This window comes from Cygnus atratus, chromosome 10, assembly GCF_013377495.2.
Source record: "Cygnus atratus isolate AKBS03 ecotype Queensland, Australia chromosome 10, CAtr_DNAZoo_HiC_assembly, whole genome shotgun sequence".
Classification (NCBI taxonomy): Eukaryota; Metazoa; Chordata; class Aves; order Anseriformes; family Anatidae; genus Cygnus; species Cygnus atratus.
The window spans coordinates 22326884-22346554 of record NC_066371.1 but is presented as its reverse complement, the minus strand read 5'-3'; the positions used below and the strand labels follow the sequence as shown (position 1 = coordinate 22346554).

At 38.9% G+C, this 19671-nt stretch overlaps 2 protein-coding genes across 5 annotated transcripts in view; both read left to right on the top strand.

The window, feature by feature from the left end:
* IL17RD (interleukin 17 receptor D) overlaps positions 1-4685 on the top strand; it is a 52915-nt gene extending 48230 nt beyond the window's left edge. For both annotated transcript variants that reach the window (XM_035558375.2, XM_035558377.2), the window contains one exon: positions 714-4685. In XM_035558375.2, coding sequence (XP_035414268.1) covers positions 714-829 — 116 coding nt within the window. In that variant the 3' untranslated portion in view covers positions 830-4685. The remainder of the gene's footprint in view (positions 1-713) is intronic.
* A 5696-nt stretch (positions 4686-10381) lies between these two features.
* ARHGEF3 (Rho guanine nucleotide exchange factor 3) overlaps positions 10382-19671 on the top strand; it is a 126827-nt gene continuing 117537 nt past the window's right edge. The window contains exon 1 of one of the 3 annotated variants that reach the window (XR_007708703.1): positions 10382-10563. The gene's annotated coding sequence lies outside the window, so the exon portion shown is untranslated. Of the gene's footprint in view, positions 10569-19671 lie in introns of all 3 variants that reach the window. The other 2 variants (XM_050712797.1, XM_035558379.2) reach the window with 2 other exon arrangements.

Genomic DNA, 19671 nt, shown 5'->3' with positions numbered 1-19671 from the left:
AATACATACAAAATGTTTATAGCTTTAATATTTATATGCCTAGTAATGAGAGAAGTAAATACTACTGTGTAGCTTGTATTCATGTTCTAGTAGTTGGACATGTCCAAATTATTACTCTGAATTCACAGTACCATTTGTGTTCTGGCTATGGATTTTTATCTGTAACTTGGTCACAACTGAAGTGAATAGCTCTGTCATTCAACAGCAAGTATATGTATCTCAGGGTACTTCCCCCCCTTTCTTCTTTAAAAGACAGTTTTATTTACTCTTTTGAATTAAAACAATAGATCACATAACTTCTAACGTTTTCAGTGCAGTTCGTGTACAGACAATAGGCTTCAGACAAGCACAGAACTGCAAAGAGGAAATTCTCAAAGAGATCATCGCATTAGGTACGATCCACTGACGTTTAAACCAAAGTAATATTGCGGAAGTCCCAACAGCCAGACCTTTAATAGGTCCATTCACTAATAAGGTCTTCTCCAAGAAGCCCTGCCTGAGGAGAAAGTTTGTATTAATTCTTTAGATAAGGAGTTACTGAGCACGATAGTTCAGCCTCATAATTGAGGCATTATGATCCGGTAGGGTTCATAAGTTTTCTTTGCATTGTTTCTAAAATGTTGAATGAATACAAAGTCAGTGTTTGAAGTAATAAACCTCACTCTTTTTCTTTTTTTTTCCTTTTTTTTTTCTTTTTTTTTAATCTTTTATAGGGGAAGAAGAACCTCCTGTAATCACTTCTGCGAAGTTCTTAGTGCCTGGAATATGTAAAGCAGAACTTCATTGCCATATCCATACTGATGAACTGCAGGCAATTGCCCCTTTGTAATACACCACAACATTGCTATGCATTGCCACTTTATCAACAGCCTCTGTTTGTGCTTTAACCACCACACTGTTCCAGCACTAAATCTACTTGAAGGAACAAATACTCCCTGAAGATGACCATCTATTTGTAAGGGATTTTTACGGCCAGTAAACTTGAACCTGTTGGGCTTAATATTAAGTTTTTCATGATTTGAAAAATGCAGCAGGAAAAAAACACTTCAGAATTATTCCTATTACTAATTGACATTTCATGATATTACACTGTTTACAGATGTCATTATCAAGTGGCCTTTGTGTTTTTTTTTTTGCTAAACATAATCTTACAGCTGGACATAAAATGGTTTGGAACATTAAGTCTTAGTAAATCTTGTGGTCCAGCATCCCCCCTCTATCTTTAAGTGCTGACATTTGATGGCAGGAGTGTTGTAGTGAATGAGAGCAGGATTTTTTTTGGAAGGAAGATGAAAAAACAAAGGTGAGATCAAGAAATTCTTCATCAGGAGAAATCCTTTTCTCTTAAAAATAGTTGAACTCCTATCCCTTCTCTCTTTCCCAAATGTTAACGTGTCTCAGTACTTATTTTCAGATGAACATGTCTCTCTGTTCTGTATGATTCTCCTATGTTTTCTCCATGATCTGGATATGGTGACGCACAAATAGTACCGTTTTGAGTCTGAAGTATTGTTTTTGTAACAGATACAAATATAAATTCTGCATATGCTGAGTGATACCATGGAAACTATGTTTCCTGTTTTCTTCCTGGAAGGGGTAATATAAAGAATACTTTAAAGAGATGAAGGAAGAAAGATCAAATTTTGTATTTAAGACCTCATTCTGTCTCTGTCCAACCATGTGATAAGTATGCTCTATGGGGAATGTCATATTATCCTTCAAGGACATGCTGCTACAAAATCACCAGGGGTAAAAAAAAAAAAAAAAAAAAGTTAAAGACAAGCAGTTAGCAGACATGAATAATTGGCTTTGTGTTGAGCCAACCACTAAACAGAAGCCTATGAGTTATTTTGAAGTTTACAGTACTTATCGTTATTTAGTAATTAAGATAGTATAATATTACTAGTATTATATTTTGTTATAATACTATATTATAACAAAAGGCAAAAAATAGAACTGGTCCTGTGTATCTAAAGACATGGAGCGTGCAACTCCTTTCTTCTGCAGTGACCATGTTATCCAAAGTATCCGTGCTATTTCCAAAGAGAAACTTTTCATCTTCTCATTAGTAAAACACATCTTTGTAACTAACTGCAAGGCTTCTAGGCACCACAATGGTAACAGCAAATAGTAAAGGACACCTCCTCAGTGTGCCTGTGCTAATTTTGCTCATGGAAATCAGAGTCTGTCTTGTTTCATTTGTCTTCATGTTCTACTAACGGGGTTATTTTAGGAATACATCAAGGGAGAACTTAAACACCTCAGGTATTCTCTCCATTTTGATATACGAGAATTAGACCTCATGAACTGTTACATTCTTTTACTTCTTGTAGTAGCATGAGATAGAACTACTAAAGAAGTGATTTTGGCTGAGTAGCTTTGAAGCTCTAGTTTTGTTTGTTTTGCCATCAGTTTATATTTAATTGTTTGAAGATCCAACCAGAAGACTCTTGAAATTGCTATCACAGATGTAGTAAGAAAGGTGCTATAATGGATAAAATGTAACAGTTATTTGAACCTAACATTGAATTATACCATGATGACTTAACATCACAGTGTGTCAGATTTGTAGGGTCTTGTCCATTAATCCTACCATACCTTTTTTTCTGAATTTGAAAGAGCACTAACTGGAAAACTTCAAACTCACATTTAAGTAAGTTAGGTGGTTTTAAATACATAATCAATCATCTGCACCTTCAGTTATGTTTTTGTATGCTGTGCCTTGGGCTGTACTGAAAGCAAAATATTTAATGTGTTCCCATTCTTTGAAGTTAAAAAATACCTAGGTTGACCTAGGCAGAATAATGTAGAGGTAAATGCTCCTTCACTAGATCCATTTGTGAAAGATCTTGATTCAGTGCAATTTTTGTGGTTTTACCAGATAAAAGTGTTTGGATTGATGAAATAAATGTAGAGAGGTTACAGATGATGTGTGCTGAAAAGATGCTGTGCATAGAAGTGCCAAAGCTGCAATACATAAGGAGGAGCCAGTTTCTTAGCAATTGAATAGTGAGGGTAATGCTGCTGTCCCCTGTGGAAAGTCTTAGCTTAACGTACTGTTATTTTATGCTAGGCTAAAGATTGGGAAGATTCTGTGGTTCTTTTAAATTTAGTGTTAATGGAATTATTTTTTCATTTCAGTTTTGAAAATGGACAAAAGCAACTGCACAAAGGATCAGTTGTTACTAATGTTTTTCCTTATGTTTCTTCAAAATTTGCTGTACAATCCTGCAAATCTTAATTGTTTTGTAATTATAAAGGGTCTGTGCAGAGGCCAATCAAATTGTTGTAGGTGGGAAAAAAAGAATTCCTTTTTAGAGTAAGGTAGAAACAGCGTATTATATGACCTTGGAAGAAAGAGAATTACTTAACTGAAAATTTATGGTAGAACACGCCCATAGCTTAAAAAAAAAAAATATATATATATATATATATATATACGCACACAGAATTGAAAAAAGCAATACTTGATCAGATTTAGCAATAATTTTTTACAAAGTCACAGTATTTTATAAAGTTAGAAAAATATTATGTATGTTGACATACTAGAAGGACATAGTATTGAATTTGCAAGAATTCTGTATTTTCCCTCCAATGCGAATAACAGCAAAAACCCTTGTAAACATTTTTTTAAAACAAATATGTTAATATACATATTAGAGGTTAGCTTACTACTATTTTCAAGCATTAGTAAACAATATTAATGGTGAAAGAATCCCCTTAATTACTACTAGACCTGAATGTGTGAACATTGGATGTTTTAAAATGTCTTTTTTGGGAGGGCGGAAAAAACATTGGCAAGCTAAAGGTTCAAGATATAACTATGTTCAATACTTTGATAAATAGTTATTGTCATAATTTGTCCCTGTACATAAACACAACAACTGTTGAAAATAGAATGTAGTTGATATTTGGAGAAATAGAATTTTATGATACTATAATTTAGGAGGTAAATATCAGAATAAAACATTTTTTATTCATTGTCTTTCATTTGGCTTTTCTTAGTAATATAAGAAGACAGCTTGACTTAGCAGTTGTTTTATCCAATTATGCAATTATGCACACTATGCAAATAAACAGACTCTAACCACTATTCATACTCCACGTCTAGAAGTGAAACAGATATTTTGATGGGTGTTTAATATAGTCTGTAAGAACTGTAAGACTTTACAACTGTAAGAGTGTTTAATATAGTCAATCAACTGTAAGAAGCAGTAATTGTCTAAAAGTTCTCTATTGGATAGACTGGGCCTGATTTTTTTTTAATAAAACTGCCTGAATATGAATTTATATAATTATTTTCACTATGTACTCAAAGGTCTTCTAGCAGTACATGGTTCTGCATGTCAAGTGAAACATATCCACATCAACTACAAAGCTATAATGAACTGAATTGGGTTAATTTTGTCAAAGAAGATAATTACCTAAGATTTATGTGCTTTTTTTTTCTCTTCGCATCTGAATGGATTTCGAAGAACTGTTCCAGTCAATGAATCATGCAAACTGTATTTTCAGGGATAAGCCCTGAAACCACTCATATTCCGTATGTTGATCAGGTAAATGAAGGTTTTTATAATGGACTCTCGGTCTGGCGCAATCAAACTTAAAGACTAGAAAAATCTGTAATGAGTCCGTAAAACTGTTATTAAAGAATTGAACTGCTTACTTTCCGTTCAGGTTGCATACACATTAGCTGTGTTGAACTGGTTTTTATTTTTGGATTTACAGGATGGTGTTTAAAAATATTTTAGCTTTCAACTTCACTGGGTCTCCAAATTGTTAATTCTGCTTAAGCAAAATGGAAAGAAGGCACTGCTCTAGTTTTTATGTCTTCAGTTTAAAACATGAGAACCCTCAGAATGCTTTCTGATATATGGGAGCTGTTGGCCAAAATTCTTCCACTTCGAGGATATGGAAAGACATTCATTGATATGGGAATGTGCATATGGATAATACATCTTAAGAAACATTTAGAAGTAACCTCTCTTTTTTCTTTTATTTTACATTTTAAAACATTTAAATACGGTGGTGACTTGATAGTGAAGTCTCCCACCAAAATAAAAACTAAATCTTTGTTATGTGAGTTATGGTGATAAAATGTGCATTGCACACAACATGTGCATTCAAATTATAAATGGTCAGACCTGAATTATTTCTAAAAGGTCAGAAGTTAAAAGCTGTGCTATCAATCAGCTCAAGGACTTTTTCCCTCAGTCTTCTATAAATTATTTTACTTGCTAGCATTGTCTGTTGCTGTTTCCCAGACCCATAAAAAACAGAACAATGGTCAGTGTATATCATTTATAACAGGATATAATTTCACTCTTTATTCTGTTAGAACAGATTTAATAAAGTCTGATCTACCTATAATGTTAACTTTTATGGGCAGTTACACTGTTGACAATGATTTCATATTTATAGCAGTCCGTGGAAATAGCAGGAATTATCTTACTGTTCACAAAAAGCAAGGAAGAGGAAATGTTCTTTCCTTAGTATCAAATGGTAGCTAAATGACCAGAAAATGAAATGCTTGGCCATACCTACCTCAGTGCTAAAAGCTCAGTTCTGTGAGATTTGGGTATTTTATTCCAGTGCAGACACTTTGGGACAGCTGGGAGTTTGAAAACATTAATGTGAAAATGAAAATATATATAAAGTTTATATCTAATTATAAACAACTGCAAGAAGAAATTAACATCTGGAGAATGTTCTTCATCAATTAATATAAAGACTTCATTTTAATGGTATGGGTATGTAACATTCAAGACTGATTTACCACAGAAATCCCACTACCCTTTTTTCCAGGCTCTGCTGGTAGGTTGACAGGCCTTGACAATAGATGGAGGATTGAAGTAGCGAGAGTGAGCACATGGAATGTCGTCCTGTTGGGCTGCTGCCTTACCTGGAATTCTAACTATTTAGTCACTACACTAAAAAGGTCTGTTTGAAAAGAGACAGTCTTGTTGATTATACAAGTCAGGTAAATTTATTGCCTAATATTGTATAATTCGTGGTTTTTCTCCGCAGGGGAAGTAATGCACCTGTGGCATCACTTACTTGTAAGCAGTATAACACGTGCACTCTCCCTGTACAAGTTGTGTACTAACTCTTTGACTGTAAACCAACATCGAATTGTTCATGCAGCTTGCTCTTAACTCCTGTAATAGCCACCTGTATTTATGATGAGATTTTATTCAACCAAAAGTATTTGACTATTAATAATCATAATATAATTTCCTGGAGAACATAACTTCTCTTACTAATACAACGCAATTATACAGAGGGCCTTGGAGACTGATAGTGTTATTGCCATCTTGGAATAAAGCAACCTTTGAGACTTTGCTCTGCCCTTTGCTGGAATAAGGGCTATAACAAACAACTGCAGGTGGGTTGTTCTGTATTACCTTTGTCAGTCCCCTAAAAATACAGATAGAAAATAAAAATACAAGTCACTCCTTTCATGGCAGTGAACATTTATATCTAATCCAGTTACAGAGGACTAAATTTGTCAAAAGACTGGATACCTGGCACAGCAAAAAGGTAAATTAAACACCTAGTGAAAAGACTTGTTCATTTGCTACATTGACACAAAAGAAAATTCTGCTTCAAGGAGAAAGACCCCAACAAGATTTTACATCTGTGCAGCTACAGAGGGTCCACCACATTTTCACTGCAGCTAGCTCCTGGGTGCTGAAAGTAATGTACAGTGCAAATTGCTGAACAATATTCATGATACAAAAATCTTTTTCAGTAGCATTTTCTAAGCCTTTTATGAATGCTGTGGTTGCACCCCTTTTTAATAGTGCTTTATTTCTCGGATGATTCAACCAGTTTCAGTGTGTCTGATTATGAAATCAGATACTAAGAATGTGAGTGGGACACATCAGAGGAGGTGTTTGGTGTGTCACAAGATAGATTTATTTTTTCCCTCACAAGTGCACAACTAGGGATGCAAATGCCATAAGCAAGTGTTGTTATCTTCATTTTACATGAGAAATAGATAGTAACTAGACAGAAAATAGATCTGCTTCAGAACAGGTGAGGCTGGTGTCAGCTGAAGACAGAATAAAGGGATCAATGTCTTAGTGTTGAGCCATAATGCTGCTTCTTTCAACAGCCTCCAGCCAGTCAGTGTATTTGGCTAGATATATTATTGCAGCTTTTGCCATTTTGCAATAATCCACATGATAAAACAGTCAACAGGGCACTGTTTGATGCCCTAGCCAAGTTCTGTGCCTGCCGTGCAGCAAGTCATCTGCTGATGGAGCATGGTGGGAACCAGAGGGCTGCACAGGAGAGGTGCAGCAGGAACTGCAAGAGGAGGAGGAGATTCCCTACCTCTGCCCCACATCTGTGGGTTTTATTTCCTCTACAATATCCCACAGAGGCTTCTGAGGGGTGAGTTAGGGGCAGCCTTTTGACCTAAAACGGATTCTGCAGGGGCCTGTTTCAGTCCCACAGCACTCCTTGGTACTCCTGTTCTTCCAGAAGTATATTGTTTGATGCAAGCCTGGTTTGCAGAAATAACTCTATCATTTTGATGAAAATCAGGAGTGATTTCATTGCTGTCAGTTACATCATCCCAATTTCAAAATAATTAGAAGTGAGAATTAGCGGTAGGCCTCCTTGTCTTTAGTAATGCCTGATACAAGGAACATTCCCATAAAAGTTGTTAGTCATCAACAGAAAGGAAACCACCTACTCTCTGTTGCAGCTTTGGCAAACGTGCCAAGGTGTGATTTAGGTGTTAGGAAGGAAACCACCATCTCTTTGCAGGATAATAGTTGGACAATGCACAGCTACTGAGGGTGGAGTGAGAATAATAGTTACAGTGAATCAGGAAAGCAGAGCAGGATTCTCATTTCTACATCCAACTGTCTTTGCTTAGCCTGCCTTTATACCTGAGAAATACATTTATCTGAAAATTCCTTAAGTTGGCTTGTTAAAAAAAAAAAGATTATTTTCAAGTATAACTGATAAATATTGCTGTATTTTAGAATAAGGTTTTGGACTGAAATGATAATTCACTTCAGTGATAAGTGACATTTAACACATTCTGGATTTTGCATACTGAAGAAAATTTCACATTCATTAAGATTTAAAAAGGCTAAACCAACAACTGTGAGTTACATTATAGAGTTCATCATCTTAAAAAAAAAAAGAGGAATTACAAATTAGTAACTACTGAAAAGTGCTAAATCTCCCTATACAGCGTTTTTTAGCTGATCTGACTGAGTAGGTTCCACTATGTTACGCAATTATAGAATTTACATTAGCCAATCCTTCACTCATTGTGTACCTAAGTGGAAATTTTGAGGACAGACAGACTAGAAGCTAAAGGTCTATAAACAGAGCGTCTCTTCCCATTTCCTGAGGATGAATACCAAATAAAGCTATAAAACTATCTCCTTCCTTTACAGGCATGGTAAGTCCTAAATAAAAAAAATGGACAGGCACACACTGCCCATTACAGTGCTGCTTTTATAACGGGCACTACCAAAGTAGGGATGGGATGTTTGCTTTCTAGTTTTCTTGTCATCTGCCATGATGAAGGCTCAGTGTTTCAGGAACCCATCGCAGACCACCTGACCTAAGCAGCCTCAGAGATTGCTCCATTCCCATGATCGTGTTGATACTGCTGGGAGGCCAGATGTCGCCAATAACGTAGTGTTGATTAAAACATAATTCCCCAGGTAATTAACGATGCCATGGGCACAGAGAAGTGCCAGGTCCCCATATACCTGACTAGTTTATGTGAATTGCTGCTTTAGGAGTGAGAAAAAAAGAAGGAATTGCAAAGAATAATTGTTTTTAAATGGTTGATGGTAGCATAGAAGAGAAAATAGGCATAGCATTAGCTCTGACACTCAGACAGTGGTCTTACAAAGCTGAGTCAACATGAGCTATGCGCAGTTTATCTCATAATGGCTGTAATTTTTTTGTCTGTTAAACGTATAGGAAAAATTAAGTTCAGTCATTTATTTAGAAGATGCACTAAATTTCTCTAACAAGTAACAAAACAGACTGTGTTAAGAAGTATCAAAATATTTGTCAGTGACATTCTGTTAAAGAATCTTGATGGTTGTTTTCCACTTGAATTGTCTGTAGTTTCAAAAGGGTATTTCATAGCACCTTAAGAACCAACTTCTTTAAATATGACTTTAATTTCCACCTTTGATTCCAAAGTGTTTTTATACTGTTTAAAGTGGAGTTCAGACATTACTTTAGTATCCCAAACTGAAGAAATCTAATGGAACTTAAGACATTTACTTAAAAATAAACTAGGTCTGATGTCCATATGTTTATGTCCACATAACTAGCCTTACACCATGTTTCTAGCCTCAGCCATTCAAAACAACTGAAAGATTAACTCTCACTGTAGAAGGTTAGGTTCAAAATGGAAAACAACCATAGTTCGACCCAGTTAATTATTCTAAAACATTTCAGGTGCCTCTGGGCTACAAAATGTGATGAGCTATTTTTTTTAATCATTTTTTTCCATTGGCTGCTTTACGTTGGCAATACTGGTGCTGATAAAGACCTAGCATCTACATTTCATTTTAATTTGCATGTATTAATCATAGAATTACAGAATCATTAAGGTTGGAAAGGACCTCCAAGATCATCTGGTCCAACCATCCCCCTACCACCACTGTCCCCCAGTAAACCATGTCCCTAAGCACCAGGTCCAGCCTTTCCTTGAAAAGACCCAGGTGATGCCACCACCTCCCTGGGCAACCCACCCCAATGCCTGACTGCTCTTTCTGAGAATAAATGTCTCCTCATTTCCAAACTAAACCTCCCCTGGCGTAACTAAGTGATGTAATTGTCATTATTTATTATTTAATGTTATACTGAAGTAGTGCCTATAGAGTCTTGTCATTCAAAGCAACTTTACCAAGCAGAGTACAAACACAGAGCAGAAAGGTAGCCCCTGATGTGAAGAGGTCATTACCTGATTGTTTCTATCTTTAGATGCATTCTTATTCTATTTTGGGATCGGTAGGGACTTCTGGTGTATTTTATTTGATACTCTTTCTTTCCTCCGAATCAGACCCCCCCCGTTTACATCTGCAAATTAGGTGTCTCCTCCTCTCCCAGGCTGCCGGGACCTAATCCCCGTCACTTGCCGGCCGTTCTCGGCGCGGAGCTGCTCCAGCTCGCCTTTTTTGGTCGCTCTGCCCCCGGAGCGTTCGGAGCCCCGAGGGGGCGGTGGACGCCACGCTCCCAAACCCGGCCCAACAGCGCCCCTCGCTCCCTCTAGCCTACCCCAGCCCGGCAGACGGCGGAGGGTCGAGGGGGGCGAAGCCCCAGGCCGAGGCGGTTGCTGAGGCGGCACCGCGGCGAGGTGGCGGGGAGGAGCGGAAGGGAGGGGCGCACAAACGAGAAGCGGCTGGGCCGGGGGGAAGGCGGGGAGCGGAGCCGAGCCGAGCTCGGGGGGCTCTGGCGTCTCCTCCCTGACAGCCGCCGGCGCCCTCTGTCGCCCCCCGCTGGCGTCTTGCAGCCGGGGCTGCCACCGGGTCAAGCAGCTCTGGGAGCCGAGGAGGAGCCCAAGGGTGCCCGGTGAGGTGCGGTGCTGTGGGGTGCCGTCCCCGTGTGTCAGCGCTCTGCTTGGCGGGTGGGGAGGCGGCTGCTGCCTGTCAGGGCTCTGGGGCTGGTCGCAGAGGTTGCGTTGTGCCCGCGGGGGGACCGGGACGCTTCGCCGCCTCCTCCATCTCCTCATGCCCTCCTCGCTGCTGCTCTTGATGGTACCCCGAGGAGAAGGAGACAGGGCGATCCCTCACCGGTGGGCTGGGGCGGGCGGTACCTGAGGGACCCGCGGCCGCCCGGAGCCCCGTGAGGGGCCCTGAGGGGGCGGCAGCGGGGCGAGGGGCGCCAGCAGCCGTTGGAGGCGGCGGGCGCTCGGGCCGCTTCCTCCCGGGGCTCAGCAGCCGTTTTAGCCGTACTTAGTTTTTCAAAGGCTTTTGTTACTCGTTTAGGGCCGGTTACACGAGTGTCAGTCCAAAAGGAAAGCTCCCAGGAGGAAGGGGCAGAGTCCCAGGTGCCTCTCGCCTGCTTTGAGAAGCGCAGCTGCTGTTAAAAGCGAGTCATTCCCTCAGCTCTCGGCCCCGGTCCCTAGCAGGGGGCTCCGCTCCGCGTCGGTTTCCAGCCTACCCCTCAGCCCAGCTCAGCGGGAGGAGGTGGTCGGGATCCGTGGGCGGCAGAACGGGGGAAAAACCGGCACCGAGCGCCTTTACCTGCGGCCACGGCAGTATTTGGGGTACGTGGCGAGGGGGGGCAGCATCCTCTGAGAGGGCACGGGTACCTAGCTGAGGGGGGACAGAGGAGGGCTTGGAGGGCTGTGTTGTTGATAACTCCCTGGGGTAGTTCCTGGCCGCCTCCCGTGTCACAGTGCTCACATTTTGCCTGTCCTGCTGACCAGAGCGTGTGGTTCCCCAAGGAACCTGTTACATTCTCAGGAGAAATCTAGCTTTGCTAACTGATTCCTTTATTTTTCTTCACGGCTCTTAGATCCTGCGCGTGTGTGTAAACGCTGATGCATATCTTGTCAGTGTTTGCATACATACACTGATCTGATTTAAATATAAATCTTGTCCTTTAGCACCTCGTGTGTCACACTTCTTTCTAATGAAAGGGTGGAGAAAACTCCTCCATCTCCAACCGCTTGTTACGGGATTAATTCAGTTAAATACCCATTTCTGCAGTGCGTACAGAAGTCTGACGAGTGCAACGAGTTGCGGGATGGACACTGTATTTGTACAGAACTTGAATTCAATGCAGGAGAAGCCATGGGGTTTGGAAACAAACAGAGCTAAGGCATTTGCTGCAGAATAGAGGGTTTTGGAGGTGAGGGAGTGTGTGAAGCAGCTGCCCCAGGGTATGTGAAGTGAGGGAGTGCACAGGATTATCTTTGGCTCGTTGGGCTGTGGATTTAGCTTTTCTATCTAAAATGTTTATACATACAACTTCTTAGCTGTTCAGTAAATACTTATTACCCATTTTTACTATACAAAATACTGTTTTGAACAGCAATCCCTATTAATTTCCTGTCATAATCATGCCAATCAGTTAGCAGTGTGACAGGGCCTCGTGACCCATGGAGACACTGTAACATTCAGTATCATTCCCTGCACATTTCTCGGACCTCCGCTCTGCTTTGAATAGTGCAGTTCTTCTTCCCGGGACTGCTTTTGTGCAGACAGTTGTTCTGGAGAGATTCCAAGCTGTGGGAGCCTTCTGTGTGCATGATCTGAAGGTGTATTGTGTGGAGTTGTTTCCAGCAAGTGCCCAGCTATACCATGTGTCCTTAAATAAAAATCTGTTTTGTTTTCCTGTTTGGGAATTGAAGCGAGCGATACCTGCTCCTGTTCAGGAGTTTGTCTGTAATTCTTAATATTGATACGGGAGATGTATTTTCTCATTTAACATTTTATCTGTTAAATCTGTTGCTGGAGATGTTAAAGACAGTTAACCTAATCCCTTAAATTCTGCGTATGCTGGAGTATTATTCGTACATCTTCAGTATTTTAAGCATTGCAAGGTTACCTAGGTTTTGTAGATAGGTTGTGTACTTTTAGAAGGTATTCAAGTACTTAATAACTTGCAAAAGCCTGGGCAGAGCAGCACTACATTGAAATAAAAGGTGGAAACATGAAAATACTTGAGCTTGCTGTACAAAGAAAAGTCTTAAATGCAAACACCAAATTTTCATACTTATTCACTAGGAAAATGTTATCTCTATATATCTAATATTTTCTATGTCCTGTAAGTCCCTTTGATTCTTTACTAAATTGTGCCTTTCGGCTTGTAAGGGTGTGTTATCCAAGTTGTATGATATTTGAAATAAACAAGTGGCTGTGGTCTTGCACAAATCTCTAAAAGCATGTAGAACTATTGTAGTGTAGTAGGTAAGTAACTGGAAAATAAAGGACTCACTAAATATACTGCAGTAACCTATGGTAGACAAACACCATGCTTTTTTATGGATTATGATAGCTGCTGTTCTGAAATAAATAGCTATATAGCATGGAGCTATGGTAGCTTCAACACCCAAACTTAACACAGAGGGTGTAAAAACAAGCAAAAAATGTTTTCCCATCTACCATCAACCAGGGTTGAACATGAAGCGATTTGCTGACAATTATGGAAATGTCAGCAGAGGTCGGCTTGCAGGTGCTCAACCCTGTATGGAACCCAGCCACGAAAACAAGCAGTTAACATGCTAGTGGATCAGGCAGTTAATATCTAAACACAGGTACATGCATGTTTATTTATCACGTGCTTGATGAGTAGCCTAAGGATTCCAAAGCTGAGTAAGCATGCTACCAGAGGTCTGTGAGCTGCTTCAAGGTGCTTTGTGTCCCATACAGGCCACTGCTGGGAGGGGTACTTAAAGGCACGGCCAGTAGTGACATCCAGCTGCCCCTTCACAAAAATCTGTTTAAATTGGACAAGAAGCAGAAGCTTTATGTTTTTTCAAGTAAAAGAGAGGTTTGGTTTTTTTTTGATTTTCATGTCAAACTATTACATATACAAACAGAAATAGTAACTTTATGTGAATGGACAGGTGCCCTATACTGTTACTGATTTTGCTTTCTACCTAGGATTAACAATCCTCACAGTGTTGCAGTTCTACTTGTCACACTGCAGGTGTAATCAGTGTGTGGTACAACTTGTATTCAAAAAGGTTTACTGGCTTTTATACCACTGAAGCTTGCATAAACTTGGAAAGTTGGCAGGCATTATCTTGTGTGGTTTCTGTAGAGCAAGAACAGCTGCTGTGCTGGTATCATCTCTCAAACATCTTAGTTGTTGAACTAATGAAAGCTGTACTTCTATTTATTTTAAACACTTCTGCATTTTTCCGAGATAAATTTTTAGGATTATAACTAGGAGAAGAGTATGCCCATTGCACTATCTGCACTGTATCAGGAATCCTATTTATTTAATTTTAAATATTACAGTGTGTCCAGGTAGTGTTCTCCCAGAAGGTTCTGTCTTGACTGTCACCTTTGTTTTGGAGAAGATGGCAAAGCCCAACAATTTGGACAGTGCGTCTTTTGGGGGTGACTGACAGCTTTTTCTAGTACATGGCCTTAACTGATGGATCCAGATACTCTATAGCTGGGAGAGGTAAGAGGCGTATGTGAATTGCAGTCCAGCACCAAAAGCTGCCACGTTTGTGTGATACAGCCTCTGATAGCTGTATCCTAAACCTGGTATCGCCTTGTAGATGGCAAGGTTCTTGTCTGAGTATGAGCCTTGAAATACTTCACCTACCAAAATAGTTACTGTCACAATTAGCTTATTGTTGATGCTCCACAGATAAATAATGAATATCCTAGAACAAATTATTTCAAGCAAGTTGATTGCTATTTGGAGAGAGAATCTTGCAAGCTCTCCCATGTAGGTTTGGATTCCAGGTGTGCTTAGCAATTGCAGATGAAAATCTTCTAAAGACTGAGGAGGTAATTTTAGAGCAATACAGCTTCTGTTGGCCATTCAAGTCTGTTAAGTAGTCTAGAAAAATAAATGCAGAAACAACTTGACAAACTTAAATGACATGAAACTGCAGTAATTTTGAATTAAATAACCATGATTATTAAGATAATAGGCTGAACAGATGGTAATTTTAATGTCAATGAGAAAATCTGATGCCCGTTCCAGGCAGATAGATTTTTGAACCTGCTACAGTTCCCTGGCAATGATAGTTTTGATAAAGGGGGAAATGGGTTGTGCTTGTATCAGCTGTTGTAGAATTTTTCTTAGTTTTCATTTATTTTCAATTATTTTTTTTTTTTTTTAATTAAGGGAAACTGAAATATACTGAAAGGAAGAGAAGAATGTGAAAAAGTGTAGCAGGAGTTGCATTACTTTTATACTAGACTACTGCATACTGATTTTTTCCTTTTTTTTTTTGAACTTGTAATTAGCATGGAAAATACTTTACTTAAATGCAAATTTCAGATAACTTTTTTTTTTTTAATTTAAGAAATTGTCCCTTAAATTTGTTTAGCTTTGCACAGAGCTTGCTTTCAAATTCAGAAGTTTGAGGTGGATAGAGTTAAATTAATCTCAGAAATTGCTAACTGTATGAGTCACTCAATTGGGAACATAAATACTCCTAATCTTTGGAAAGAACTTTTCGACATTGTTTTGCTTCATAGTGTCAACTGCAAAACACAAAGCAGTATGTTTAGCGTAAAAGTAGTTGGATTTGTATTTGAAATCAGAGTGTATGAACAAAATCAGTGTAACTTTTTGCCCCTTTTTTCTTTGCAAACTGGCTAAAGGCTAGCGATAAATCTGCAATAGAAGCTGGATTATGATTACTGTGTTGTTTTGTTTGTTTGCTTTGTTGAAAAGAAATAAAAGCTTGGAGAGGGGAAAAGTGTAAAGTGTAAAATGGTTAGCACTGGAGAATTATTCTTGCACGCTGATGGGATGGATAGGTTGTTTTGTTTACTGTCTGGTGCTGAAGCCAGGTACTTTTGAAATATTAGGAACATCTGGATCTTTTGGTCCAGAGAAAAACAGATTTATCTCAGAATGACATAAGTAATCAGTGTCACATATCAGTGACACATAATTCCTTGATATGTTTGTTGACTAGAATACAGCACTTAGTGTTCTGTGTATTCTTCTAAACAGTACTTTTAACTTTGTGTGCGCCTTCAGCATTTTAAACGCTCTGTGTAAAATGTTCTGCTCAAGTATTTGCTAGCATTTCCTAATGTTAGCTTTTTCCTAATCATATAAGAGAGGTTTGGCTGTGTGTTACTAAGACACTAAGCACTGGAACACTAAATAATTCCTTTTCTTTATTGATACAGCAATCAGCTCCCATCCCTAGAAGTGACAACAGAGCCCCAAACATTCCCTCTTTCCCCCTGTGCTGCTAAAATTTCTCAACTGAAACCACTAAAAGACTCAAAGCTCCTGATAGCTTTGTAGATCAGACAGTGCAGGTGAGTCCTTGCTCTTCTGTTCTTTATCCCACTGAAAGACACTGTTACAAAATCTGCTGATATGCAGAATAAATTAAACCAGTAGTCTGAATTATGGTAAATTTCTCCATGTGCTTTCCTTGAAGGTGATCGGAGATGATTTGTACCATAATTGGTTGTTTTTCTTTTCTTTTGGCTTGTTTTGGGGAAAAGAGCTAAACGTTGGTAAAATAAAAGGCTAGAGAATAGTGTCTCACAGAAGGTTATGTTTCTCCAGCATAGAGCACTATTCCATGTCAATGCTCTGGCTTCAGCCTGATATGAATTTGTATTTGCGTGACTGTTGTCTTTTACCTTTCATCTACTTTGTGCTGAGAATAAATATAACATTTATGCTATTTCCAAAGTAAACATTACCTTCTGTGTAAGACTGGATAGACCATCTCCGTGCCTATAGCAGGTGGGTATATAAGGGCGAAGGAGCCAAGCTTGATACTTGCTGTGAGTCAAAGAATAATGATATTATGTTAAAACTTCTTTTCTATGATTTTGGAGAATTCTGATGGAATCACCAATTATAGAGTGAAGAGTTACATGCCATGCATGTAGTTCTCTGAACTACTTCCACCACATATTTTAATCTTCCACATATACATATGCTTGTTTAAAGCACTTATATAAAGTACTTAGATAAAAACTTATCTGCTCTTCTGAAGAGAACAGTATTTAATGAGATGTCTCAAGGAGAGTAATAAAAACCTTTTCAAAAATATGTGTTTAAAAAGGACCTCCAAAACCTCATTCTTCAGTGCATCATGTGCATTTTTGAATGACTTAAAGGTGATAAGTACTGACATACAACACGTTCATTGAGGTCAAAATTTACTTGAAATAACCATAGTGTGTGTTAAAGAAACTTTATGGTATGCCAGGCTCGGCCTGAAGTGGTTATGCAATGTGAAGGTTCTCAGTACTGCCTGCTACTTGGAGTTGTAATCAGGAGAAATATTCTTTAAGTGCTTCTTGAGTTCTCACTGATTTTATTGAAGTACGCGTTAGTGGTAGAAAGATGTTTGGCAATTGCAATATCTGAGAACATCAGAAAAACAATTTGGATAAAAGGTTATTTTGGTTCTTGTTGTTAAGCAGTTAAACAATGAAGTTCATTTTAAAGTTTAATTTTGCCCTTCAACAAGCTATTTGCCTAAGGCAGCCTCCTGGATAGCAGCTGAGTGCTATCAAGATGTGATAATATGTGCCTGGAAATGTGACTTCGCAGAAAACAATGCAAGAGTAAATGTGCTTGTTACTGGAAATTAGACTTCTGCGCAGCTTGTAAGGAATTGGAACATCAGCTCTTTAAAATTAAAGATGCTATGATACATGCTTGCTAACTAATAATCTCTTGTTCAGGCTTTGTGAGTATATGGACTCCTGCTTGAGAGAATGACTGTGTATAACACTCCTGATGTTTCTTTGTGGTACACACACATTACTGTAGTGTTTTTACTGCCGCCTTTTTCATTAAAAGGAATAATTACTGTTTCTGCACTGAGAAGTCTTAGGTATCAGTAAAACTTTCTTCAGAGTTTTTCTCAACCAAGCATTACAAGATACAACGTCAACAATGCAAAGTATTTTGGTGAAGGTGAGGAGCTGTGGGAACATGTTTTATCAGAATACTTTGGTTAGTTTTACTTTAACTGTTGTGAATAGCAGTTGAATGATACTTTAATTTTTAACTACCACTTCTGTAGTATCTTACTTGTCCAGAGATACAAGCAGGGAATGAAGGGAAAGACAAAAAAGACTTTTGGTTGTGGTCACAGATATACTTTGTAACAAAAGTAAAAAAAAGAAAATGGTCTTTGTGTACGGGAATGGGATTAGAAAGATTGGCTAATATTTTCCTCATTTTGCTACACAGAAATTACAGGTTGCTTTGAGCCCGTGGGGTGAGGGGGCTTCAACTCCTTTTTTGAATCTTCTCATCTTTTCTGCTCAAATGGTCCTGAAATGGTGATCTGTGCAGGTGTCTGGAAGCTTGAGTGTTGTGCTATACTAGATCCTTTTTTGGCCATATAAGGAAAATGCAAAACTTCCAGAATAAAATCTAAATATAAATATAAAAATATTTTTAAATATAATACTTTTCAGTTCTTGAGCCAATGGCTCACCACTACTAGGCTTTTCTCTAAAATTATGTGTCATAAGAATCTACTGTGAGGCAGATGGACTGCAAATGCATCAGACCTTCAAAGCTGGTGTTTTAAATGAAAATGCTTTTTTTTTGTGGGCATAGCTCCTAAGAGAAGTTGTGGGTACATGCTTCCTTCTGGTAGCCTGGCATAGTCACAGAAGAGTAGCTATGCTAAATTTCTGGTGTCTCTTCAAAAGCAGCATGGATGTTTCTTCAAGGCTGTTGCCTCAAAAAGATAGTGACAGTAGTGTTAAACATAGCCGCTATAAATAAAGTCTGTGACATTGTTTTCCTATGTTTTTGTCCTGGAGCTGCCTTTTGCCCACTTCCTCCTGTGAAAGCAGAGCATTATCTCTAGAGCAACACCTAATTCGAGTGCGTGCATCTTATCTAGAACAGTCAAGGCTCAGTATGCAAACAGAGGGTAAGGAACAGAATATGTTTTAAGCAGGCTCTTAAGCTGATATTTACTGACTTGCCTTGGCATCTGCCTTGAAGCTCTTAAGAGGAAAGATGATAGATTTATTTTCCTCCTTCAAGTTTCATCATGTATAGTGCCTATGTCATAAAGTTCAAGTCCAAACAAGAGTTGGATGGTGATATAGAACGAAGCACCTGTGAATAGTCTATATTTTATTTTTTCCTGAACTTCGTTCCTTTGTTTCTTGAGTTGTGTTTAATTTTTTAAGATGTTGCTATTACTGGATGTTCGGTTTTGGACATAGTTTTAATATTCTGGCTGAAAAATATACCAGCATATTCCAAACAAAATTGTATTTTGCCAGTTTTATCTTTAATTTTGCTTGGTTCACTTTAGATATTCTTAGTGCTTGAAAAAATGTATCCCCCTCTCCATCCTAAAATAGAAAAGATAGTTTTTATTTTAGAAATAATTATTTATTCTGAAGGAAGAGTTGAAGAACTGTTTGTGGCACAACAGTGAGTTGGGATAGAATCTGCAGGCTGAGAATTTTTCATAGAAATGACTTCCAAGTAAGAGAAGTAGTGGTGATATTTGATATCCATGGCCTTGGAAATTGTAGATAGATACCAATTTTCCATTTGTCATTTAGAACCTAAGAATCTTCTGGTATTTTGACAAGGCCATAAAACTTGTCAGTGATATGGGTATCAGCTGTTTAATTACCTGTCTCTCCTGGTAAAGAGCAAACTAGGACCTGCGTAGACCTGTCTTTGGGAAGAGGCTGACTGGAGTATCCCTGATGGTTTTCCAGAAGCTTGTCTGACTCACTGCTGGCCAGCCTCAGGAGTGGGAGTGATGGATGTCATACGCTGGTGGCAGCATGAGCAAGTGCCTGATCCCAAGGCTGTGAGACACCTTTCCATTTCTGAAGGGTAGGATTGGAAAGCTGAACAGACAGAAGTCATTCAAGATGCTGGGAGTTTGTGCTAAAACAGGCAGGGATTATGTGGTGGGTGTTGCAGGATCATTGTTTGTTCTTTGGTGAGGGTGGGAAGTTGAAGGGATGCTTTGTGGTACCTGCTCCCATCTTGCAGAAGCGT